General features: G+C 36.0%; 2 protein-coding genes and 3 long non-coding RNA genes across 16 annotated transcripts; all 5 read right to left on the bottom strand.

The window, feature by feature from the left end:
* Window positions 1-5,448: 5,448 nt before the first annotated feature.
* LOC110922566 lies at window positions 5,449-8,671 on the bottom strand. 12 transcript variants are annotated; one of them, XR_004886349.1, is made up of 11 exons: window positions 8,414-8,670; window positions 8,001-8,064; window positions 7,739-7,916; window positions 7,504-7,632; window positions 7,168-7,264; window positions 6,633-6,698; window positions 6,415-6,534; window positions 6,281-6,318; window positions 6,068-6,179; window positions 5,895-5,952; window positions 5,449-5,761 (listed from the first exon to the last, which is right to left on the bottom strand). It is a non-coding gene; the product is annotated as an uncharacterized LOC110922566 (long non-coding RNA). The 12 variants fall into 12 exon arrangements; XR_004886350.1 differs by having other exon boundaries at window positions 6,068-6,129; window positions 8,414-8,669; XR_004886344.1 differs by having other exon boundaries at window positions 5,895-6,129; window positions 7,168-7,391.
* Window positions 8,672-16,754: 8,083 nt separating this feature from the next.
* Window positions 16,755-21,387, bottom strand: LOC110923836. Its single transcript, XM_022167893.2, has 5 exons — window positions 20,976-21,387; window positions 20,507-20,892; window positions 19,884-20,121; window positions 16,954-19,781; window positions 16,755-16,802 (listed from the first exon to the last, which is right to left on the bottom strand). Exons 1-5 carry the CDS (start codon window positions 21,385-21,387, stop codon window positions 16,755-16,757), a joined length of 3,912 nt encoding a protein of 1,303 aa, XP_022023585.2.
* Window positions 21,388-21,638: 251 nt separating this feature from the next.
* Window positions 21,639-22,697, bottom strand: LOC110923837 (putative F-box only protein 15). The gene has a single exon (XM_022167894.1). It carries the CDS (start codon window positions 22,695-22,697, stop codon window positions 21,639-21,641), a length of 1,059 nt encoding a protein of 352 aa, XP_022023586.1.
* A 437-nt stretch (window positions 22,698-23,134) lies between these two features.
* On the bottom strand, window positions 23,135-23,634 carry LOC110925871. Its single transcript, XR_002584827.2, has 3 exons — window positions 23,472-23,634; window positions 23,316-23,385; window positions 23,135-23,211 (listed from the first exon to the last, which is right to left on the bottom strand). It is a non-coding gene; the product is annotated as an uncharacterized LOC110925871 (long non-coding RNA).
* Window positions 23,635-26,173: 2,539 nt separating this feature from the next.
* LOC110925870 lies at window positions 26,174-27,050 on the bottom strand. The gene is made up of 3 exons (XR_004886343.1): window positions 26,899-27,050; window positions 26,442-26,748; window positions 26,174-26,368 (listed from the first exon to the last, which is right to left on the bottom strand). It is a non-coding gene; the product is annotated as an uncharacterized LOC110925870 (long non-coding RNA).
* Window positions 27,051-27,312: the final 262 nt, after the last annotated feature.

The raw sequence follows: 27,312 nt of genomic DNA, 5'->3' as shown, positions 1-27,312 counted from the left end.
TGCTGCTTCTTGGGCACGGCCCCGTGCTGGCTGAGCACGGGGCGTGTTCAGGCTTCTGTTTTCTCTTCTTTGCTTGGGAAGATGCCGTTGAGGGTTCGGGCAGTCTACTTTTATTCCTTTTCTTGTATTTTTGTTAGAATTAGCTGTCTTTTTGCTTCTTTTGTGAATTTGAGCTCATTTCATCCTGAAAATACAAAAGGAAGACAAAAACACTCTTTTTCCAACATTAGTACTTAAAAAGGGTTAGTTTTATGCCTTAATTGATGTAATTTATATGTTGCATTTTACACACATCACCCCCGTTTTCCCTTCAAGTAATACCGATCCCTTTCCCCGTATATCAATACAAGATCCATCTCCAAACTTCACCTTTCCCGTGACACGCTCATTAAGTTCAAAGAAATAAGCTCGATTACCCGTCATGTGATTCGATGCTCCGTTGTCGAGATACCAAGTGTCTTTCTCCATTGGCTCAGTCTCGAAACGCTTTGGATTCACCCATTCTTCATTTAGAAAAATCGTCTCTTGATCACATCTCATCATGAATAATGATGGATCAAAATCATCGTTTTTAGCTAAGTTAGCTTCGTCTTGTTTCTTCATACGATCCGGACATCCTGACGCGAAGTGACCAAATTTATCACAACGGTAACACTGAACCTGTGATCTATCTTTCCTTCCTTTTTGGCCATCATTGGTTCTTCTTTGACCCGTTTGTTTTGACCCATGATCTTGACCATCTCGGCTTTGACTTCCATCTTGGTCCTCATCATCCCGGTCTTGACGTCTGCCTCGATAACTTGAACCGCCTCGCCCACGCCCTCGCGTATTTTCATAGGATTTGGATTTCGAGGATGACTCACCATTGGCAAACATTAGATTACCTTGATTTTCTGCTAAAGACTCGATACTCTTAATCCTGTCTTCGAATGTCTTCAGTCTACCGACCGCTTCCTGACACGTCATAGTCTTCAAATCTGCAAATTGTTCAATTGAAGCTACAATTGGAACATACTTCCCTGGAACGGAACCTAACAATTTTCTGGTAAGTTTTTTGTTTTCATAGGTGGTTCCCAAACTGGCTGCCTTGGTAACCAACTGACTTATTCTGCCCGCGAAAGAATCAACTGTCTCTGTTTCTTTCATCTTTAAGGATTCGAACTCATTTTCCAGTTGCTCAAGCTTTGCCTCTCGAACCCGTTCAACCCCAACATACCGTGTCTTCAACGCTTCCCAGATTTCCTTTGCAGTCTGAAACTGAGCTACCTGAAACACGAGCTCTTTGGGTATTGCCTGAAGTAGAAGTGCAACTGCCATGTCATCCTTTTTGGCTTCTACACCTTCTTCACCTGGTTCTAAAGCTTTCTGTATTCCATAAACCTTGAATATCGCTTTGATACGAATCGCCCAAATATTGTGATTAGTTTCTGTTAACACTGGACATTGTAAAGTTGTGGTATTTTGATCCTTAACCACAACCGGTGGTGGTCTATCCCCATTCGTCATTGATTTCTGAACAACTTTTCAGAAACGAACGCGTTTGCTCACAGAAACCTGGTCACGAATACCTCTCGAAAACTGAATAAAAAAGATCTTGAATTGAACCCGCTTGTCCAACCCAAACAACGTTTAATGATTAAACCCAAAGTTAGTTTAAACCAAAAAATAAATAAACTAACTTGTTTATTTTTCTAAACGTTGTTTCAAAAAAACACAAATTGTTTGACCTTCTTTTTGTTTCTATTCTTTTTTTTTTTCAATCGTAGCTCATAAAAACTTTTGTTTCAATTTTTTTAGTCGTAACTCAAAAAATAATATAGAAACCACCTGTTTGACTTTTGTGTTGTCACCTCTATTAATTCTTCAAGAAGTTTCCACGAGAACCTTTTACCTCTGTTTTTTTTTTTTCAAACCAGCGATGAGAACGCAAGTGGCGGTGACAACGGTTGAACTCGGCTTAGTTCAATCGAAAACACCGCGGTGACGGTGAGGTATTCTTCCGGCAACGACGGCTTCTTCCGACGGCGGCTTATTTGATTAAGGTTCTTGAACTTGGTTCTGATACCAATTCAAGTCCCAATCGAATAATCAAACACAAGAACAAGAACGAATGGAATAACTCTCCAATGAACTTTTATTATAACCAAGAAAATATAACTCAAAAAACTTGATTACAATAACTCATAAACCATAACTTGGTTTATCTTCTCTTGACCCTTAATAATGTCTACCCTACCTTGGTTTATATAGGCTACCCCTAACTTGGTGACTAAGACATTACCATATAACCCTAACTTGGTGACCAAGACATTACCAAATATAATTATAATGTAATTAGGAAGCTTAACCAATTAGGACCAACTTATCAACATTGATCCGTCAAGTTCACCGACTTGTGACTTGAACTCCTTTGCCACCCTTTCACATCACCGACTTGTGATGAGTCGGGAATTACCGCCAACACTTGAAAATTTAATATATCGATTCTACTAAATTAAAAAAAAAACATTGAGATTTAGGGACTCCGACCCACTCTATATGGGTCTGCCCCTTTACACAAGTATATACTTGGGTAGTTGTTTATATGTGTTAACTTGGGGTAATAGAGATCGGATATGTAGGCTATACAAGAGTGCTCTTTGAAACGCCTCAAACCTGAGGATTTTATCTGTTAGATTTACTCTTTAACAATTAGTTGATAACGAAAAATCTCATTAACATCAACAGAAACAAACAAATCTTAGCATTTCAAAATAATTTAAATATTTTCTTAATGCCTAAAATGGAAACATAAGATACTAGTCACCGCATGAGCCATCGCCACAACCCAACTACAAGTTGATGTGCATACTAAAGTCAGCTACGTTGAATGAGTTTTAGTTTAATCAAGTGATGTAGACTAAAAAACGGGATAGAAAATCGGAACTGTTGATTCTCACAGAATACCAGGAACGATTCTTCCAAAATTCTTTGATTCACAAAGAATACCGAAAATTGGGATTTTCACACACAACACACATTAGTGAATTGGGAGAGAAAAATGACTGTTCATATATTCCAAAACTGATTTGCTTTCTCCCATTACATTCATATAAATAACAAGCTAAATTGAAAATGGGTCTCTAAAAGCTAGAACAAAATAAAAGTCCACCAAAAGCAATAAAAAAACATAGAACCATAAATAACTCATAGAAATAAGCGTTTTTGGTCCCCGAACGATGACCCAAACTGTCAATGGCGGTTCGCCAAAGACGGTTTTTAGAAAGATAGGCCTCGCTCTCATGATCGTTTCGCCTGGTCGTACACCCAAAACGGACCCCCGTAACCCAAGTTAGAGCCATTTTAGTGAAACTCATTTTGTCACACGATCTTGGGCCTCCAAATATAAGATGGCCCGATCCTCCACACTTAGGCCCGCATCAAGCTCACATGGAGATAAACTAACAAATTTTACCACATCACTTTTGGTATCTAACCTCTGTTTTCCAGCCGATCTAGCCGCCCAATCTCTATTATTAAAAAGCAAAATTAGTTACAAATTAAGTATTGAGGGTGTTTGGGATCCAAAATGACTATTTGATTATATGTGATCAATCCACTGTTCATGGACCGGTGAAATGAAATCTAAGGGGGTGTTTGTTATTTTAATATAAGCTTTTAGCGTTTTGAGGGTGTTTGGGATCCAAAATGACAATTTGATTATATGTGATCAAAAAAAATCATCCTCTAACTCCACATTTTCCTAATATATGTAAAATTACTATTTCCTACTAATATTCCTTGTTAACACTTTAAGCTTATATTGTGGATCCTGAAAGAAAACCAGAAAGGCTACCTTGTTGAGGTTAATCATTGATGTTTCTAACCATGGTATCACATTACTTTAGAGAAGTGATGGGTAGTTTAATGAAGTCTTGCTAAATCAAAGTGTTAAGGGTTATTTTTTGTTTGTATTGGGATACATTTAGAATGGTTTGTAATAATGCCTTTGTTCTAATAATTTTAATATGTGCTGAGTATGAGTACTCACATGTACGGGGCCTGTTTGTTTAGTTGTACTTGAGTTTTGGGCTTAACTTGGGGATAAATGACATATCTAAGGTATGCTTATTATTTTTTATTGTTATTAATTTTAGAATCCGAAATATGACTTTCCTAAAGTAACTAGATGTAGTTTGATATCAAACTTATTATGATTTTCTTTAAAATTCAAAGAAAGAAAGTCCTAACATTCTATTACATTGATATTTACCTGAGAGGATTGATAAACTAACAGAATCGAGTATGTTTCCCTTCCCGTACATAGGCCTAAACTCACCAACCTAAGTGATATGTTTCCCATCGCATCGCGCGGGTAAACGGCTAGTTTATACATACATACATACATATATATATATATATATGTAAAGAGTAAAATACAAATGCGCTTATCGTACGATACGTACGCGGTCATCCCAGCCGTTCGATCAGGTGTAGATCTGGTGCGAATTCAATACATATCGCATGTGGAAAAATGGTTAGCATGGAGTAGTGTGAAAAATGGCATGGGGTGTGTAGATGGACAAAATCGCATATGAAAAAATGGCATGGGGTAATGTGAAAAATGGCATGGGGTGTGTAGAATCGCATGTGGAAGATTGAATATCGCATGTGAAAAAATGGCTAGCATGGGGTAATGTGAAAAATGGCATGGGGTGTGTAGAATCGCATGTGGAAAATTGAATATCGCATATGAAAAAATGGCATGGGGTAATGTGAAAAATGGCATGAGGTGTGTAGAATCGCATGTGGAAAATTGAATATCGCATGTGAAAAAATGGCTAGCATGGGGTAATGTGAAAAATGGCATGGGGTGTGTAGAATTGCATGTGGAAAATTGAATATCGCATGTGAAAAAATGGTTAGCATGGGGTAATGTGAAAAATGGCATGAGCTGTGTAGATGGAGAAAATCGCATGTGGAAGGCACAGCTCGTACAATTCGCATGGAGGTATTAAATCGCATGGGAGATGAAGATCTGACGGCTAGGGTTATCGCGTACGTAATGTACGATAAGCCTTATTTTACGTTAACCGGCCTCTCTCTCTCTCTCTCTATATATATATATATATATATATATATATATATATATATATATATATATATATACTAGTGGGGAAACCGCACGTTACGGCGGGGTGGACAATTTACACCAGTAAATATGTAGCCAGTGTTGGAATTATCGCTTCTATACATAAATGATCATAAAATACTATTCGAAGTGCATATACATTGATGGTTCCATTGTTCATAAGATGCAATTCCAAGTGTAGATACACATTCATAAAAAATAAAATAAAATTACCTGAGTATATTTTTGTAGAGTAGAACGGGATTTTTTTACCATTTTTAATGTATTTTTGTCGACGTTTATTAACACAAGCATAAGACATGTCAAGGGCGGTTAAAGACTTACATAAATGAGTACCGTTTATTTGATGGGTTGGATTTGACAATTCAATAATTGAATGTGCATCCATTGATGATTTGGAATATCACATGTGACTGTGCATTCGAATCCAACATAAGGAAAATTGTAGGGGTGAAATCAACAATTTTTCTCAAGTTTTAGTTTGCAAGGAAGCTCTAATGATTCTGCTACTTTTTGCAAAGCCAAACACCGTATGTTTCCCAGCTCAGAATGGCACGTCGGGCAACAGTTTTGAACTCTTGATTTGCAGTTTGAGCAAAATGTATGATTAGCAAACTTGGTAGTTAAGAACTGTTGATAAAGATGCCAATAAACAATCAAATGTACAGATATTGGCACATATGTAAATAATCATCCAAACATTAATTACTGATAAAAACAAGAAGTTCCAAAAAGCGAATAAAAAAACATTTTTTACACTTACTTTATGCACCAAAGAGTTTCAGGATATCGGGTAAAGCGCCTAGTTTAAAAAGACGTGCCTGATGCGCAAGGTGCACGGGCCGATACAGAAAGTGAATGAAATCAAACAATTTACGGGTCATGAATAAGTGAATGAAATCAATGTGTACCGAACACTTATTGCCTTAATCGTACCGAGTGCAGGTTCTGGTGGTTGCGGTAGCTTTAGATGGTGGAGTGACGGTGGCAAACTCCACCTGCAATTCAAAATTTCCATACCAATGAATCAATTACTGATATCATAATCCTGTAGCAAAAATAGCCAACTTTCATCAAAATTGAACAAACCACAGTTCATTATTCGTCAAAGTAAACACAACCCAATTCGAAATCGATCAAAGAGAGTACCTTTATTCATTCTGTTTCGTCGTTCTTACTTTCCCCATCTGAATGAAGCAACAACACAATAAAATTCAGAAAACAACGTTTAACAAACAATAATTCTAAAAATTATAATAACAAAGATGAGATAAGATTATTACATGAGGAGTGACGAAGTGATTGATCTTGAACGGTTATGAACTTACGAGATGCCAGGAGACGACGTGGCGAGAATTCAAAGGAAATAAGAATCGTCCTCAACCTCCCTTCTAAAGATTTTTCTAAATGAAATAGAGAAAAATCATCACGGATCCATTTTTCACATTTCACTTGATCATCAACTACAAAATCCCTAAACATCAGCTAAGGTTGATCAAACCTTTCAACTTGTATGGAAGTCAAACCTTTCAACTTGCAATGGGTAATTTCCGGATTCACTAATTATCTGATACATCGCAATAAGGAGTGATGGTCAGCAAAGTAATCTAATAACCAAACCACAACTGGTCCGAAATAACTGAACGTTCCGTTAGAACTTATTTTATAATCAAGATCTATGTTAGGCTATGGTTATATGTGTATTTATAACAAAAAAACTGAACCAAATGGTCACTAAAACCAAATTTTACTTTTTATGAAAATTGGCAGATACCGAGCACCTACGGTTAACCATCTTAAACTAACCGAATCATCCTAAACTAACAGAATCATCTTTCCCAATAATCAGTATAACCAAAGGTATGACTTATTAAATTCCAAAACAAACAATCGAATATATGTTTGGTTTTGATCCTAACCAAACTGACCCATGACAAATCTCCAAAAGGCGATCAGATGCTAGTATCTACATTAAATTAAAGGTTGAATAAGATTTTTGTGTAGACCACATAAAAAGAAAAGATAAGGAAAAAAACCTTTGCTTCCTCTACGGAATCCTTTAAATTGAATGATCCCATAGTTCTGTCAGCACCCTTTAACTTAAGCATGTGAGACAAGCATTCCCGAGGTTGTCTGTCAGTAAAATACAAGTTAGAGGTTCCGTCGGAATCTTGACAGAGGGCACAATAGACTCAAAGGGTGTGGCGAGAGACAAATGTTCCGTGTGTTCATTCATTTGTGTAGAGGTCCTCTATGCCATCTTGAAATTTGATGGGAAAAAGCAAATGGGTCAATAGTGGCAACTCTGCTCGAATCTCATAGAAGAGATTTATACATTGCAAATTTCCCAGAACAAAAGAAATGATACTTACAATGAAATTTGCAGCAGTTTCGTGAGAACATTCTGACTACTATCGACTTCTTGAGCACAAACTTCACTCAAGCTTCCAAGACATACATCATATTTATCGTCAAGTAGGATGCTGCTTGGTTGAATATCTCTGTAAATCAGGGAAAAAAAATTTAATGCCCCAATGTCTACACAACCAGCAAGACACGGAAGATTTTTGTATAATATTAAATACTGAAAATTAAGTTTTTAATTACCTATGAACAAGGGGAGGATCGCAGTCATGATGCAAGTACGCTAACCCTTCAGTAGCTCTGGTAGCAATTTCTAATCTCGTGATCCAATCCAGCGACTGCAAACCATCGTCTTCCAAACTGGTAGATCTGTACAAAGAATTAATCTGTATGGTCCTTGAAGACTACTCTTGATTCTGGGCTGCAAGTAATGTTAAAATAAAGAAAACATGTCATTTAATCATGTTAATTTATAGAAAAATCTTATTAAACAATCTACTCATACCTTAAAATCCTGAAAACATCTAGAATATCTCCTTACCTCAGTCCACATACCTACACCCTCATCACTAAAAAGAAAGGAAAAAATTATAAGAAAAGGTATGAAAGAGAAGATATTAGGGCCAATTTCCCTGCAATTTGAGTGTCTTAGCACCAATTCCCTTACACTACTCCTTACCCTACTTCCCAAATTACACCCACCTATTTTGAAAAATAACAAACAATTATAAATCAATTTTGCATAAAAATAAATCCACTAAAAACAATATGCTCCAAAATTACACTTGCAGACACACATACATATAACCAATTGAATCTGGCCAAGGAAGTTAAGAGCCCTAACCCCAATTGTAGAACAATTTCATATCAAATAATTCTAAGCAGTATTAATTCGGAAACAATGGGAAAAACACTAACCATAATCGAAACCGAAGGGTGGAACCCTACTGACCTACAATCCCGGCAGAAGGAGGCAGTGGTGGCTCATTGGTTCGCGCCAGGAGCAAAGCAAAGAGGCTATGTAATGTGTGATGGATTTTATGGGACTGGAGGGGTTAGGGGAAGATGAAGATGAAGTGGGCATCTCTTTACTTTCCGTTTCAATTATGGTGGTGGTGAAAGACGGCCAGAGTTGGGAGATCTATTGGGAGATCTTTTGAGTGAAGGGTAGATATGGAACAAAATGGTAAAAAAATAAGTATGTAAACTTGACTCTTTGTATGCCATCTTAAAAAATTGATGTTAAATTACTATTTTAGACATGAGAAATGCTTATATATAGTGTGTGTGTATATATATATATATATATATATATATGGAGCCGCTAAAATGAAAACCACCTCCAGTTGTAAGAACCGCGAGAACCACTCTCAACCAATTAGATTATGCCAACAATAAGGTTAATTTGGTCTTTTACCTCAAATGTCAAATCCCCTTATCTCTCTTCATTTATAGTTCTTTCTCTCTGCTCTTTCATTATTTGTCAGTTTCATCTTCATTTCTCTTCCATTTATCTCTCATTTCTCTCTCTCTTGAAAATTCTTCGAAAGTTTCTGCATTTGGAAAAACCCAAATCAAAGCTCAAAACAACCACCATACACCATCATCTCCGGCCCCTCCCCCCACCACACACCGCTGTTCACCGCCACCCAACCGTTCACCACCCAACCACCGCCCAATTCTGGATTTGATGAAGATTTGCGTGGGCAACAGTCACAAAACCACCGCCCAAAAGCTCCGATTTGGGGTAGTGAGCTCCGATTTGGAGTTTAGGGTTAGATGGTGGTGGTTTGACGGTGAATGATGGGACATGTGTTGTTATCTCCGGCGGTGGTTTGACGTTGATGACCTGTGTTGTTATCTCCGGCGGTGGTGGAGTGCCGATGTCGGAGGTGGTGGGTGCTCGATGACGGTGGTGGAGTGCCGATGTCGGAAGGCGGTGGTGGTTTGTGGGGAGACCGGTGGGTTGGTAAGTGTTTTTGTTGATGGTTTGTTTTACGATGATGTTCATGGTTTGTTTTTGTTGAATCTTTGTGGTTTTGACTTTTCTTCATGGTTTGTTTTACGATGATGTTCATGTGTTTGTTCGGTAAGTGTTTTTGTTGGGGGTTGATTTTGTTGAATCTGGGGCTTTTTGAATCTGTTGAATGATGTTCATGTTCCTTTTGAATGTTTTAAATCGGTTTGAATGATGTTCATGTTCCTACTGGGTTTGAATGATGTTCATGTTCCTTTTGGGTTTGAATGATGTTCATGTTCCTTTTGGGTTTGAATGATGTTCATGTTCCTTTTGAATGTTTAAATCGGTTGAATCTGGTGCCTTATTTGAATCGGGCGGTGAGGTGATGATGAAAAAAACGGACGATGACGCGGCAAAGATGGTGGAGGGTAGGTTTTTGAACCCGCAACCCCACTTTGCAGCCTCTGATTATCGGATCTGAGGCAAAACTTCGTTTTTTTTTCAAGAATCCACTCGTTCTTTTTGATTTTTGTTTGTTGGGTTTTTGTATTTTTTTTAGGCGTCGATGATGATAGCAAACTATCTGAGACACCTACCGAGTAACGATTTTCTGGGTGCGTTCCTTTTTGTGTAAAAAAGTTTTTGTAAAAAAAAAAAGTTAAACCGCAAACTTTTTAACGTAAAACGTAAAAAGTTTTACGTAAAACGTAAAAAGTTTTTCGTAAAACGTAAAAAGTTTTAGGTAAAATGTAAAACGTAAATTTTTGAGTAAATTACAAGTTTTGTCCTTTATGTTTACACCAAATTGCAGGCGGTATCCTTTGCCTTTAAAATTGATAGGTTTTGTACTTTATGTTTCAAAATCCTACACGTTATATCCTTTAGAACTAACCCGGTTTCTTTTTTCAGTTAAATAAAAACATGTGCAGGTTACATGAGGGTAGATATGTCATTTCTTAATCCACTTTATCTTTTCCCCGTTTCCCCTGTAACCCTAGTCCTTCGCATTTCCCCCAAATTCCAAATTGAAATCAGGCCTAGGCCTGCTACAACACATGGAAGCCGTGGGCCTGGTTGGAGGCGTGGAGAGAGTCCACCAACCTGGGCTAGGGGTGTTCAAGATCGGATTATCCGGTTTTCGGATATCCGAAAATCGGATATCCGATAATTTCGGATAGTAAATATTGATATCCGAATCCGTATCCGAAATTTCGGATATCCAATTTTCGGATATCCGAAATTTCGGATACGGATTCGGATATCCAAACGGATATCCGAATTTATAAAAAAAAATCAAAAAAACCGTTTTGTGTATAGATTAAAACTAAACTTATGTTCGATTTTCCAAATTTCCAACATTTAAAATTAAAAACGATCATAAATTCACACGAATACAATTATTTACTACTTTTTTACTAATTTTTACAATACTTCAAACTAAATATAATGCTCATATACTATATATGTTTATAAAAAATAATTAGTTTTCGGATATCGGATAATCGGATTATCCGAAATTGTTGAAATTCATATCCGAATCCGAATCCGAAAATTCGGATTATCCGGTTTTCGGATATCCGAATTTTCGGATATCCAAAATTTCGGATATTTCGGATACGGATTTTCGGATATTTCGGATTCGGTTTCGGATCCGGATTTTTTTGAACACCCCTAACCTGGGCTACCGGTTTGAGCTACTACCAGACGCCGGGATTGAGCGGATAACATTATCTAGCTCCACCATCAGTCCCAAACATGGGAAATTCACCATAGACATTGCGAACGGGGGTTCGCCGATGACGACCCCAAGCGGGAGTTTTGACTCCGTGTCAGACATATGGATGTACCAGGGGTTTGTGATGTCGTCGAAGGTGGGTGGAAGGCCGGAGATGGAGATCCGGGTTCAGCACGTGACGTGCACAGAGGATGCTGCAGCGTTTGTTGCTTTGGCTGCGGCGCTGGATTTGAGTGTAGATGCCTGCTAGCCGTTTCAAGGGAGCTCCGGAAGGAGCTCAGACAATAGTCACCGGCACCGGAGTTGAATAATATTATTTTTTTGCAAGGATCTTTCTATTTTTTAATTTCCAAAGTGCAGAGTGTACAGAACAGTGAGATTGCTGTAGAGTTGTTTATTAGTTGCATCGAATCGAATCCTATTTTTTAATTATAGTTTTCCATGTACCAGTTCTTAATAATTAAAACAATGGATATATCGATCCACTTGGTAGTTCTTTTATGGTTTACGTTGTCATTGTATCCTATATCAGCTCTGATTTTAATTTGGGGGGAAATGTGAAGAACTAGGGTTTAGGATGGTTTATATTTAGGGAAACGTAAAAAGTTTTACGTAAAACGTAAAAAACCGGCACGTAAAACGTAAAAAAAAAACGTTAAAGTAAAAAACTGGCGCGTAAAACGTAAAAAACCGGCGCGTAAAACGTAAAAAAACGGCGCGTAAAACGTAAAAAACTGGCGCGTAAAACGTAAATAACGTTAACGTAAAAATGGCGCGTTGGAAAAACGACGCGTGAAAAAGCCGGGCGTAAAAGCGGCGCGTCAAAAAACGGGGCGTGAAAAGGCCGGGCGTAAAAACGTAAAACGTAAAAATCTGTAAATAAATCTGGGTTTAAAAATGTTTAATAAAAAAACTATGTTTAAAAAATAAAAATCTAATATAATAATACAATAAAGTAATAAAAAAACAATAAACTCTAACAGACAAAATAGACTAATTTTACTTAAATACCTTTTTGGATTAAAATATTAAAGACATAATAAGACAAAAAATACTTAATATTATTTTTAAATACTTTTAATTTCATCCATCCATCTACTTGATCTAATGGCTAGAAAGTGGTTCTCGCGGTTCTTACAACTGGAGGTGGTTTTCATTTTAGCGGTTTCCTATATATATATATATATATATATATATATATATATATATATATATATATATATATATATATATATATATATATATATATATATATATATATATATAGGGAAAGGTTCAAATGAAAACCATTAGTTATTGTGAAAACTAGAAAACTAACTAAAACCCACTAAAAAGGAGGGGGGAAGACTTTTAATGAAGGAGGGGTAAAATTGGAACAAAAAATATATAACTTTTCAAACATTTCCCATTTCTCCATACGTTATCATTTTAAAACAAAAATGGCACCATAAGATCACAAATTTTCTTATCTTTCATTCAAGTATATTCGAGCATATTTTTTATGACATAAAAAAAGATTTATGGTGTCGTCTTGTTTTCAATACTATTATTATAGTAGTGCACATGTGCAATATAACATGTACTACAATGTGCATTACATGCTTAAAATTAGCTTTTTGAGTCTAGTTTAGCTTTTAGGGTTAGTTTTTTTGGAGGTTTATGATTAGGATTAGGTTTTTGGGTGTGGGGGGGAGGGGGTTTAGGTTTTTGGGGGGTGGGGGTGGGGGGGGGTTAGGTTTTTTTCGGGTTTATGTTTAGGGTTTAGTTTTAGGTTTTCGGGAGGGTGGGGGTTTAGGTTTTTTTTTTTTTTTTTGGGGGGGGGGGTTAGGCTTTTGGTGGGAGGGTGAATTTAGGTTTTTTTTTTTTTTTTTGGGGGGGGGGGGGGGGGTTTAGGTTTTTGGGGGGTGTCGGTGGGGGTGGGTTAAGTGGTTTAGACTTTCCGTATTAGTGCACATGTGCAGTACAACTAAATTTTTTTTTTTTTTTGAAAATTGTTTTCCATATATAAAAAGTAGCGATTTTTCTAAAAAAAATTGTTAAAAAAAAATTTGTATGTTTTTTAGGTTTTTTTAGGTTTTTTTAGTTAGTTTTCGAGTTTTCACAATAAAAGTGGTTTTCATTTGAACCATCCCCTATATATATAGGGTAAGGTTCATGCGAGAACCACCTTATTGCGAGAACCGCGAGAACCAATGTGAACATAACCTAAAATAGCTAAAAAAACCTAACCTCCACCCCCACCCCCCCCCCCAAAACCTAAACCCCCCCACCCCCCCCCCCTCCAAAAGAAAAACCTAACCCCCCCCCCCCCCAAGCTAAATGCTAAAAACTGAAACCTAAAAAAAACCTAACCCCCCCACCCCCCCCCAAAAAAAAACCTAAACCCCCCTCCCCCACCCCCCAAAAACCTAAACCTCCCCCCCCCCCCCACCCAGGCTAAAATGCTAAAAACTAGACTCTAAAAAACCTAAAAAATCTAAAAAAATAAAAAAAAATCTAAATTTTTTTTTATTTTTTTACTATTTTTTATGTTCAAATCGCTACTTTTAGTAGCCAAAATTTTTTTTTTTTTTTTAAATTTAAAAAAAAAATTTTGGATACTAAAAGTAGCGATTTTTATATAAAAAATAGTAAAAAATTAAAAAAAAAATTTGGGTGTTTTTTAGATTTTTTTAGGTATTACTGTTTGTGTTCACACTGGTTCTCGCGGTTCTCGCAATAAAGGGTGGTTCCTAACGGATCTTTGTCCTATATATATATATATATATATATATATATATATATATATATATATATATATATAGAGAGAGAGAGAGAGAGTTGTAAGAACCGCGAGAACCACTCTCAACCAATCAGAAAAAGGGGTAGTTTGGTAATTTCCTTTAAATGTCCAATCTATCATCTCTCCTCTCTCCTCTTTAAAGTTGCAGACCTTTCTCTCATCTCTCCTCTCTCCCCTCTCCTCTCTCCTCTCTCCTCTTTCCTTTTCGTCTTCATCACCATATCACCCATAAATCATTCTTCAACACAGCAATTGCATCAAGACTCATTCTACTAACCCTAACACTCATCACTCATCACTCATCTCTCATCTGGTGATCAATCATCAACCCATACGACATTTCAGCTTCAATCAACCCCAACTGCCTCTCCACCACCACCACCACTACCACCACCGCCTCCACCATCGTATCCCCCGCATCGCCGCCGTCGTTGTTGAAAACGCCGCCGCTGTGGTGGTGGAGAGGTAGTTGGGGTTGATTGAAGCTGTCAGGACGGTGTGCTTACGGTGACTGTGGAGAAGCTGCCTCCGCCCGAGCCCAAGAAGCCGAAGACGATCCAGGTCAAGGTGGCTTGAAGAATGCGTATGGATAATAATCAATCGGATGTTTGATATGTAGTTGAGTGTTATGAATAATAGGGTTTGATGAATGAGTTGCAGGTGATGCTTGGTTTGTTGTTTTGCTCTGTTTAATCGATATGTTATTTTGGGTTTAGATTTTGGTAGTAATAGTGAACATTTTTTTTGCTCTGTTTAATCGATATGTTTAGTTTGGTTCATGTTATTTTGGAGATAATATCTACAACCAAACACAACACAAATTCCTAATTTATGTTAAAATATTAGTTTAAAAGTATGTACGTGACTATCAGTTGGTAAACAATATGCACAAGGTAAACAATATGCACAATATATTTGGTTTAGAGTTAAAAAAATATTTGAGAATGTTGTTGGTGTTGCTGTAAAAACTTGGGGACAAAGCGACGAGTATGTTACAGTTCCAGTACGAGTAGTTCGGTTCGGGTCAAGATTCAGGTTCAGTCCACAAAAGGGTTTATATTTTCTATAGAATTGATCCTGGATGCCCAACCATTTGTGTTTTTGATATTACGGGTTTGAGAATTGATTCTGTCGTTTTGAAAGGGTTTATATTTGCTATAGAATTGATCCTGGATGCCCAACCATTTGTGTTTTTGATATTGCGTGTTTGAGAATTGATCCTGTCTTCCGTTGTTTTCAGTGAATTGTCGTTAGTTGGAAGAAAAGGTTCCGTAAACTTTTTAACGTAAAATGTAAAACGTAAAGTTTTTAACGTAAAATGTAAAAAGTTTAACTTAAAGCGTAAAACGTAAAAAGTTCAACGTAAAACGTAAAAAGTTTAACGTAAAACGTAAAAACGTAAAACGTAAAAAGTTTAACGTAAAACAAAAAAAGTTTAACATAAAACGTACAACGTAAAAAGTTTAACGTAAAACGTAAAAATTTTAACATAAAACGTAAAAAGTAAAAAGTTTAAAAAATCTGAATTTAAAAATGCTTTTAATAAAAACGGGACGTAAAAAACGGCGCGTTAAAAAAACAAGCGTAAAAAACGGAACGAAAAAAACGGCGCGTTAAAAAACGATCGTAAAAAAACGGTGTGCAAAAACGACGCGTTAAAAAGTTGGGCGTAAAAAAGGCGTGCAAAAACCGACGCGCAAAAAAATTTGTTTTGTTAAAAAAATCTGAATTTAAAAATGCTTTTAATAAAAAAATTATGTCTAAAAAATAAAAACTAATTTAATAATACAAAAGAGTAATAAAAAAATAATAAAGACAAAAAGACAAAAAAAAAACAATTTTACTAAACTACCCTTTTATATTAAAATATTAAAGACATAATAAGACCAAATGTATTTAATATTAATTTTAGTTACTTTTAATCTAATCCATCCATCTTGTTGATCTAGTGGCTAGAAAGTGGTTCTCTCGGTCCTTACAACTGGAGGTGGTTTTCATTTTAGCGCTCCATATATATATATATATATATATATATATATATATATATATATATATATATATATACTAGTCACTTACCCGCGCGATGCGGCGGGAGTGGCGATTTACAATAGGATACTCGTTTACCGTTAGTTTATCCGTCGTCTCGTGATATATCGTATAGTACTTAAGTTAGTTTTCTTATTCGTGATCTTCTACAAGAATAGTACAAAACAAGGAAGTAGATGTAATTAAAAACAAGAAGAGTTCAAAACAGTCAAATAGCTAGACAAAACAATAAAAACAAAATGCGGGGAGTCTCTTGTATCTCTTCCTGTTTTACCAATACATCCGTTCGCTTATGACTTTCTTGTATCTTCTCCTCTCCTGTACCAGATTTCGACACATAACAAAATGTTACACGCTTACAGGTGCTTTAAAATAGTAATTAAAAAGTAATTTCAGGAAGCAAATAAGGCACATAATCTACTAACTTACCTTCGTTTTGATACGGATGCGATTAATTAATCACGCAACACTTCCTGGTAGACAACATTTGATGTGTAAACTCCGCGTTGTTTGAATTCTTTGGCGAGATGTACCAACACCTTCGTACTTTGTCTTGAAATCCCTCTTGATAACGCGACATAAAGTTGTCCATGTGAAAATACAGAATCCGGTAGATAAATACCAACGTTCGGAATTGTTTGACCTTGAGCTTTATTAATCGTCATGGAAAAGCTAAGTCGAATTGGAAATTGTTTTCTTTTCAGCTTAAATGGGAACATGTCATCTTCAGAAAGGGTTAGAGGGATTCTTGGCAAAAAAACTCTTTTTCCGGCATGTTGACCGACTGCAATTTCCGCATCAATAACATTTCGCATGAAACCCTTACATATCAACCGCGTGCCATTACACAGGCCATGTGATGGATCGATATTACGTAACAATATTATTGGGCATCCAATTTTTAAATGAAGCTTATGAGGCGGCAATCCACTAACATTTAGCGAATTTAAGAACTCGACCGGATAGAAGTTGCGCTGATCGTCTTCAGCTTCATCAAAACTGTAATAAACTTTTTCCTCCCCTTGAAAAATTTCAATCATTTGATTATTAATCTCGTCAACACTATCATTTTTAGTGGACAATATTGCTCTAGAGATTATATAATCTGAAGAATATACATTATCTTCAATTGATGGAAAGATGGCATGGATCAATTCTTTTATAGCGTTTTCTCTGTTGTTGCACTGAATTGTCATGTCATCGGGCATGCGGATATAGTTTCCTTCGATTGGTTCTTCAGTTCCATCGCCGACTCTTAAAAGAAATTTAGAAAACCATGGATCTTTCAGCGCTCTCATATTTATGGTCAACCGCATCTTCTTAGTCAAAGACCAAAGAGGTGACATTCGTACGCTGGAGTCTACAATCTGTGCTCGAGTGCCACGTTTGATAACCGGCAACACCTGTCTGAAGTCACCTCCCATAACCATTATCTTTCCACCAAATGGGAGACTAACACCTATAATGTCTTGGAATGTACGATCGACTGCCTCTATCGCTTGTCGTTTAGCCATCGACGCTTCATCCCATATGATTATTTTGGCAGAGCGAATCAGTTTAGCGGCCCCACTCTGTTTTTTAATATTGCACATTGAATTATTTTCAAGATTAAGAGGAATCTTGAATCTCGAGTGAGCCGTTCTACCTCCTGGCATATTATTAGCCGCTGCACCTGATGAAGCTGTTACGAGAGCAATAAGACCACGTGACCGAATTTCAGCAAGCAAGGCAATGTACAAAAATGTTTTTCCAGTTCCACCTGGACCATCAATAAAGAACACGCCTGGAAGATCATTATCAACATGCATCATGATCTCATCAAACACATTTTTTTGGTCCGGATTAAGTGAATGTTTGGCACTCAAGTGTTCAGGTTCCAAAACAATCCCATACTCTTCTTGTAACTCACGATAACCTGCATCTTGTAAGTTAACATCGTCAGTTATCTTAGGAAGGTCGAATTCATTGAAATTTTTACCCATGGATTGTACCAAGACACTTATTTCGGTAAGAACCATATTTTGAACTCGTTCTATACTTTGACAGTGTAACCGATGATCTTCAGATAGTGAATCAAAGTGGTCATTCCATAACTTTCGAACATCTCCAGGTTGGCAAAAAATCATTATGGTCGCAAATAACCTTCTAAGAGCATTGGGAAACTGAAACGTAGAGGCTTCTTCGAGACATTGTGATAGATATTCATCGTCTTCTATTAAGCCTAACTCAAGAGCTGCTTTCCGAAATGTCGCACACCGTTGACCATTAACTGTGCAAAGATGTTCGAAAGAAGTAGGCCCTCTGACATTTGACAAAAGTAGGCGTAAGTAGTACCTTTCTCCTTCGGCTGGATTAGCGGAAACGATACGACCTCTTTGTTTTTTACCGAAACGACGACTCCAACGGCGTGTGCTTCCATTCCAAGTATAGTGTTTTGGAAAATCTTTATACAAATGTACCCTTGCTGTTTCATCGTTTCTATTCTGATCAAAAAATGCTGTTAGCATGGTTCTCTTATCCCTTTCCCTATCAACAATATTAGGCATCAAGTCATCATCTCTAAATCTAACCATCTGATTATTTGGGAGATGAAGTTGTAAGGCTAGAACAGCAGGAAAGATTTGAGAAAGAGAGAAGGAAAAAATTCGCCACATAGCCTCTGGGGGCGATATGTAGCGTGCATCTTGATATCTTTTTATCTCATTAATAACAACCCCTGGCTCACTTTGATCGACTTGAATAACCTGTTTGTCATGTCCTTTATAAACATACTTGAAAAGATATTTCACAGATTTTATACTTGAGCAAACTTCAACATTCATGTGGCAGTTAAACATCATCAAAAGCCTTGGGTTATATGGGACCACCCATCTATTATCAAGTGTTTGTCCTCGTAGGTCCACTTCTATCCCGGTGTCTCTCCTTCGATACAACGGATACGAATCTTCTCCTTGTGTCGTCTGTTCGTTAAATTGTCTAGGATAGTGAAAACGACAAATTTTAGGATCACCCTGCATACAAGGACTGCTTGATCGTAAATTGCCGCAAGGACCGTGAATCATGTGCTTGACAACCATCTCATGCAATCTGGGATGTGTTAGTTTGTTAGGAATTTCAGCACACACAACCTTATCATAATGGTCCGCGTTATTGATCTTGTGTTGCGGGTACATGATTAGGAGAAAATGTGCGTGCGGCAAACCCCGCTTTTGAAATTCAATGACATAGACGTATGACTTAACTTCCCCGAGGACATGTTTCTTGAAGAGTTGATCCTTAAGATCTTCTAATTTAGCCCGGAACACTCTTGAAACAAGGTCTGGACGATCTGTAGCAGTTTGACCAACATGTAAGTTATCACATATCTCAGGCCACTTAGGATTACATGTCATTGTAAGGAATACATCAGGCTTGCCGTCGTCTTGAACTAACGTCATCGCATCTAGAAACCGACGTCGCATGTCGCGAGGCCCCCCGATGAAAGATGCAGGCAACACAATTCTTTTCCCGACTCTGTTTGCATGAACCTCGCCAGTATTGACGCAATCCACAATACCTTGGTACAATTCGGCTCGAATTTTTTCCTGGTTTCTCTCACAAAATTCTAAGCGTGACGTCTCAATTTTGATGTAAACATCAACCACAAACTGCTGTAGCAGCCTACCACCGAACAAAAGCACATTATCGGTAGATCGAATCTGGAACTTGTAACAGTAGTACTCTCGCATAGCCACGGTTGTTCTACCACTTCGTGTGTTAGCCTCTGAACGATGAAGATGTATTAAAAACAAACAGTTAATAAAAATAAAACGCATTACGCTATTTTTATGATCTTCACTTAAAAAGGATAACAAATTGTTGGTACCTTCCATTTCTCCTTCGATGTTGTCATTGTTGCGAACCTCATTGATTGATACTCCTTGACGTGGTATGTTAGCATGCCAACCCGACTCACCATTAGGAAAAAATAAAGGATACGACAATGGATCGTAACAACTGAAGTACGGCTGAATAGTTTGTCTATATTCAGACCTACCGTACACTACAATACTTCGTTTATACGAAGTGATATTGTCATTACCTTCAACCCAAATACCAGCAACCTATATAATTGTGAACTATAAGTAAGTAAAATAAGCAATTATATTAAATAATTGCAATTAATATAATATATTATATATACCTCCGATGTCGTTGGTCGGTTGTACACCCTTTGGTCAAGTTCAACCGAAGTATTCAAAGTGACTCTATAGTTGTCCAGAGGTCCTAGTTCCGCAAGTCTTCTAAATGTATCGACATATGGGTTTGTAGAAAGAACGCGTGTTAAAATCTGAGTAATACGCCGATCAAGATTTGGCCATCGGAGTCTGTGATCTAACTCAGTATCAGGATCGTAAAAATACAACTGCAAGTACCTAGGAGTCCCATCCCTCGGAACTAATTGGTCGATTCTGTGATATTTCCTTTATGTGCACGAAAAGTATATACGCCGTCTCTCATATTGTTCAATGTATCATCCAATGTCACACCCATTGAGGCAAAAGAAAAATTGGTGTTATAAGCACGGATGTTTTGCCTAAACAAATCTCCAATTTCATCTTGAGACGTGAAAAGTCGGTACAATTCCTCTGGAATTTCTAAGTTTGCTAACACGGTTTTCCCACTCATACAACAAAAGGTATCAAATTCAAATTGAAATCGTTTTGCTCCACAATTAGGACATGCGCCTCGTTCCTTTAAAACACGATGCTCTCCAGGTACACCATTGTAAACAAAATTATAAGGATCATCTTCTACGCTCCCATGTTGGAGGGAAGGTTGATCAACTACTTCAGCAAATTGGGGTAATAAAGTACGCGGATGAATTTGAATACCTAAAAAAATTGGTGTATTAAGTAATGAAGGTTGTAAAAGATGTCAAGTTCGAAAAAGAAATCTTTGTTAAATAAATAGAAACCTCGTGATGTTCTACGCCTGACTACGTCAATTACATCATCTATCGGGGTTTGGTTGACTTGACTGCCATTTGAAATACGCATTCCATTATTGTTTGGTGTATTAGAACATCCTTCATTGTACTCCTTGCATTTTGTAGTAGAAACACTTGAGGCGTTCTCATTTGTTGTTTGTAGAAATTGAGTAATATTAGTTTGTAAACTTCTTAACGGTGTCCTTTCTGTTGACCTATTATTCATTAAAGATATTGATGAAGCACTTTGGGGGGCATCACCACTCCCAAATTTAGATACTTTGTTATTTTCTTTGCGTGCAGCATAGTATCTTTTTTGATACTCTTTTCGTTTTTCAGCTTTAGTAGATGCACTCGAGCTAGAAGCATGATTTCGAGGGTTTGAGAGTCCATTAGTCATTGTAAATTGAAAAAATGACAAATACCTTGCAAATTAAATAAAAGAGAGTTATCATAGATGATGAAATTCTCAAATCATAACAACATTCCAACACATAACTTAGAGAAAAACAAACCGAAGGATAACATTGAAATACATAATGATAACATTAAAATACATGACTTAAACGGAATATCATGACTTAGAGAAAAAAAAAACACAAATCCTTAAAACATTGACATACATAATGATAACATTAAGTGAAAGCCAATCTAAATACTTGGTGAAACAATGGTCTGCACAAACACCGCACCCTTAAAACCTCGAAACCAAGAAACGGGATAAAAACATTCGAAGGGCTTCATATCCATTTCAATTGTAAACAACTTCCCTAATTTAGTCATCACAAACCAATTACCATTTGTCACATAATGTGTTATATCGCACCACAATGACAATGATATCGGGGGGATCGGAGGACATGATAAGACCTTAATCCAGTAATCCCCTTGTAGTGTCCATAGGTCAATTGTCATCTCAAACATGCCAGTGCTAGCAAACATGTGAAGCACATTTTTTACATTAACTAAAACACCTTGAACCATTCCATTAGAAGGAACGGGTGGAAAGCTTATCTCCTTGAACTGCTCCGAATTAACATCAAAACAAATCACCACATTCGTACCTCCAATCCAACATTCGCAAACAGTGAAATATAGAGTACCACCACAAAATGTGCCAGCTGACCAATTGAAATGAGGGCTTAGGTACTCTTGTCTTGTTATGAAAGGAATATTTCTCCAAGAGTCTACTTCCCTAGAATAAACATAGACACCAAGTACACCACTCCTACGCTTTATATGCAAGACCTTGTAATCATCGTCAGCGTCAACGTACAAACCAATGGCATCAAGGTTATTTATATAGAATCCATGAGAATCAGGGGTTGACAAACGCTTGAAAGCAGTAGTTGTTGGATTCCAAAGAAGCAGCTCGTATGTATGATTCAAGCAAACACACAACAATCCGTTCAAATGTGAAAGTATTGAGACATCATTATTTTGGTGATGGAATGGAAATGTAACTGTTGAGCTTGGACCATAGTCATTGTTATTAGAGATGATTGGACGAACAGAACACGTTAGGTCGTCAATTAGTAGAACTCTCTGGTTAGATGAAACTACTGAGCGAGAACAATGTATCTTTACGAAATCTTGTGTTGACAATAACGCATACCATTGCTTACATACACTCTTAGAACGACCTACATCCATTGCTGGCAGCCTCGTTAATATCTCAAACACGATTGTATGAGTAGGAAGGTCAGCCATGGTTATACATTCGTTTAATACAGATAATGATTATTTAGTTGTCCAATCTAAGAAGATTATACCTTGGTGATAGATTATAAATACTTCTACAATTACATCAATATGAGGGAAACAAAAAGCAAAACACGAAACACCAAGAGAGACTTTAATATTCAACAACTAAACAAATAACAACACCAAATGTTTCTAACTTAAACACAAATTGGATAACGATCCATAATTTACATATCCCGTGCCTCGACCATATCCGGTTCGTACGTAATCGTACTCAACTCCGTAGACTTCAAAATATTAACTGAAATAACAAATAAAATATAACTTTTATTAAACTACATGAGCCATTAGATCTAACTAATTATTAGAATGTTCATGTGTAAAGCATAACATACTATCTGGTAGATGAACCAACTTAAGACGTGATACATATATGATGGACCTTTGTTGCACGGCTCGAATGGAACGTATCACATCGGAAGGCTTCAGGGCAGACAAAAACAATTGTATTGTGTGACCACTGTATATTACGATTTTGGGTTAAAGTTCTTCTAATAATAATATTTTCTTACATATAACGTAAATATTATGTTTGTAATATGTTAATAATAAATAATAACGTACGTCTTATCTTGAAGAGAAAGTTCAAAACAACATCGATCACGTTTGCCTTCTATTATTCTCCCAACCACATCTAAAACCAAATCAGTTAAATCGTATAGACCATATGTAAAGTTTTATATATTTAATAAAAATTATAGATAGAGAATTAATATGTACCAACAATATCCATTTGAGGTCTCCTGTCATGCTTCAATTCTATAATGGAAGGGACCAATGGATATAAAGAAGCACCCCTTGGAATCGTAAGCGTAAGTGAAGAAAGCTTTGTATATTCGTTGATGACAATTTTCTTCTCGGACCAAACTAACACGTAATTCTGGTACTTTGGGCACTCAAGATAGTTGAGATTCTCAATTTGGAAATGATTCAATGAAAAAAAACCACCCATCAATGACGCGTCATTATATTTGTGTATCAAATTTTGTGGGACGAACGCAACAATTTTTTGTCTCTAAAATGAAAAGAAATTTAGTGGTGGAAAAACGCTTATATAACACAAAGTAAATTAAAATAATGTTCTTACGTGTTGATCAAGAAATATAACCACTAATCTCTTTCCATCGACGTCATGCCAAATAAACTCCACCTTAACAAAGATTATATTATACCATGCTCTATCATTTGTCAATGATGAAAATTCTTCAACGGAAAAATGATCAGACATATCCTATTAAGTGTTCAATATTAGTTAACTAAAAAAATAAAAACTCCAGAAATAAAATTTAAACTAAAACATGATTAAAATTAAACAGCAACAAATTTAAATTTAAACTAATACATAATTAAAAGTTACATAATTAAGATTCAAAGTAATTCGAGAAAAAAAAAAAACTACAGTTATCATAAAACTTGTTCTAAGGTTCCCAAACCATTTTTTCATCCAATGGTGGTTCGTAAACCGCCCCAGGGTCAGTTTCGTACCCTTCAGCCCAGGTCGGTAGTTCTTGTGTTTGACTGTAGTTTTCCAAATAAGGTTGGTTTGAAGGTGGAGGATGCATAGGAAGTATAGGAGTGTTTGGCACCGGACGATGGCACCCCTCAATTTGTAGTCCACCAAATTGTAGTTGAGCGAAGGTATAGTCATACGCCCAATTCAACTCTTCATCCGTCCAACCAAATGGATCATCATATTCAGGGTTTGCCAATGGAGGTGGGGTTGAAACCGAAGGTGGGGTTAAAACCGGAGGTGGGGTTGACACCGGAGGTGGGTTTGAAGTTAGAGGGTTTGAATCAGGAAGGTTTAAATGGTTTGTTGATCCTAGTGATTCAACGGGAATTGGATAACCACCGCCCATACCTCTCAATTGATATGTGTTTGGAGTGATTTGTAAACTGAAAAATACACATAATTACTATAACAATCAGCTTTGTGAATACAGTATTGTTTTAAATACAGTATTGTTTTGAATACAGTATTGTTTTGAACACAGTATTGTTTTGAATACAGTATTGTTTTTGAATACAGTATTGTTTTGTGAGGATATATTATAGAGACTACAGCTTTGTGAATACAGTATTGTTTTGTGAATACGGCGTTTTATTTTGTTTTGAATACAGTATTGTTTTAAAAAAAATTCCTGTAATGATGAAGGAAAAGATCAAAATATAACAGAACAAAGTAAATGAATGAAAAGATCATAATTATCACAAAACCATGACACATATCAGTCCCAAAAAATGCAGGAAAAGATCAAAATATAACAGAACAAAGTAAAATCAAAACTACAAAAACAATTTACTATAATTTACACATACACATAATAACTATAACAATCAGCTTTGTGAATACAATATTGTTTTAAATACAGTATTGTTTTGAATACAGTATTGTTTTGAATACAGTATTGTTTTGAATACAGCTTTGTGAATACAGTATTGTTTTGTGAATACGGCGTTTTATTTTGTTTTGAATACAGTACTGTTTTAAAAAAAATTCCTGCAATGATGAAGGAAAAGATCAAAATATAACAGAACAAAGTAAATGAACCTAAATATCATAATTATCACAAAACCATGACACATATCAGTCCCAAAAATGAAGGAAAAGATCAAAATATAACAGAACAAAGTAAAATCAAAACTACAAAAACAATTTATCCTTTCACTATCCCGAAAAATGAAAAAATATATCAAAACATCCCACAGAACAAACTAAAATAAAAAGTACATAACAATTTATCTTTTCACTATTCCATATCTAAAATTGACCTAACTATCATAATTTTCATTGAACTACAACACGTATCATCCCCAAAAATGACCTAAATATCATAATTATCACAAAACCATGACACATATCAGTCCCAAAAATGAAGGAAAAGATCAAAATATAACAGAACAAAGTAAAATCAAAACTACAAAAACAATTTATCCTTTCACTATCCCGAAAAATGAAAAAATATATCAAAACATCCCACAGAACAAACTAAAATAAAAAGTACATAACAATTTATCTTTTCACTATTCCATATCTAAAATTGACCTAACTATCATAATTTTCATTGAACTACAACACTTATCATCCCCAAAAATGACCTAAATATCATAATTATCACAAAACCATGACACATATCAGTCCCAAAAATGAAGGAAAAGATCAAAATATAACAGAACAAAGTAAAATCAAAACTACAAAAACAATTTATCCTTTCACTATCCCGAAAAATGAAAAAATATATCAAAACATCCCACAGAACAAACTAAAATAAAAAGTACATAACAATCTATCTTTTCACTATTCCATATCTAAAATTGACCTAACTATCATAATTTTCATTGAACTACAACACTTATCATCCCCAAAAATGACCTAAATATCATAACTATCACAAAACCATGACACATATCAGTCCCAAAAATGAAGGAAAAGATCAAAATATAACAGAACAAAGTAAAATCAAAACTACAAAAACAATTTATCCTTTCACTATGTCATATTTGAAAGAACTTACAACAATGCAAGAGGGAGATGTGAAAAGCCGACAAAAATTTTAAAACCTTGATGTGAGAGCCGAGAAACAACGCAAGATCCGAATGCAAAGAGTTGATATATTCTGAAATCGAAGTAAATAGAAGTTGTTAAGTTGATGTTTTGAAAGTAGGATTATTCAACTGAGATAAACTTACAATTTCAGTTGAGTGTAGTTGAGAGTTTGTAAAGTGTGAGTAGAGTGTAGATATCTCTGGATTATTTATAGAGACTGAAGGAAGCAGTGCTGTCTTTCAAACAGTGTATGGAAGAGTGTTGATATATTATAGAGACTGCAGCAAGCAAGCTGTCTTTCACACAAAAGTAAAGTGTTGCTTTTTCCTGTAGATTGTACTTCCCTGCTTTTGGCATCCCTTTTTGTCAGATGTGTGAGCATTGAGAGAGAAAGCAGATGGTGATCCGTGTGAAGTCAAATGGACGGTCCCGATCTTGATCCCTTTTTGTCTGTAGCATAAGTCAAATGGGTTAAGATCAGTTAAAAAACAAAAGGCATAAAAATAACAAAACACATCAAAAAACAGAGAATATAGTCAAGTTTATATTCTCTCAGTAGCATAGCATGTTAAAAATTAATATTCAAGGCTTAGAAATTACCAAAAAAGAGCGAAAAACCGACTGAATTCGAATCTCAGCCCATTCTTGACACTAATGCTCCGTTAGTTCTCGCAAAGTCAACCATCATAAAAAGAAATCAAGTATTAGTAAAGATTTGATATTAGTTATAACCAGTACACTATTAACTTAAAATAAATTTAATAAAAATCACATTTTGTCAAGTTGCAAATATAAAAACCTTTATTATTATAAACAAAAAAGAAAAGAAAATTGATGAATGATGATAAACTTTACTTTACCTCTGATAAAAAAACAGAGAATATAGTCAAGTTTATATTCTCTCAGTAGCATAGCATGTTAAAAATTAATATTCAAGGCTTAGAAATTACCAAAAAAGAGCGAAAAACCGACTGAATTCGAATCTCAGCCCATTCTTGACACTAATGCTCCGTT

This window comes from Helianthus annuus, chromosome 17 (assembly GCF_002127325.2).
Source record: "Helianthus annuus cultivar XRQ/B chromosome 17, HanXRQr2.0-SUNRISE, whole genome shotgun sequence".
NCBI classification, from domain to species: Eukaryota; Viridiplantae; Streptophyta; class Magnoliopsida; order Asterales; family Asteraceae; genus Helianthus; species Helianthus annuus.
This window is presented reverse-complemented; position numbering and strand designations above follow the sequence as displayed.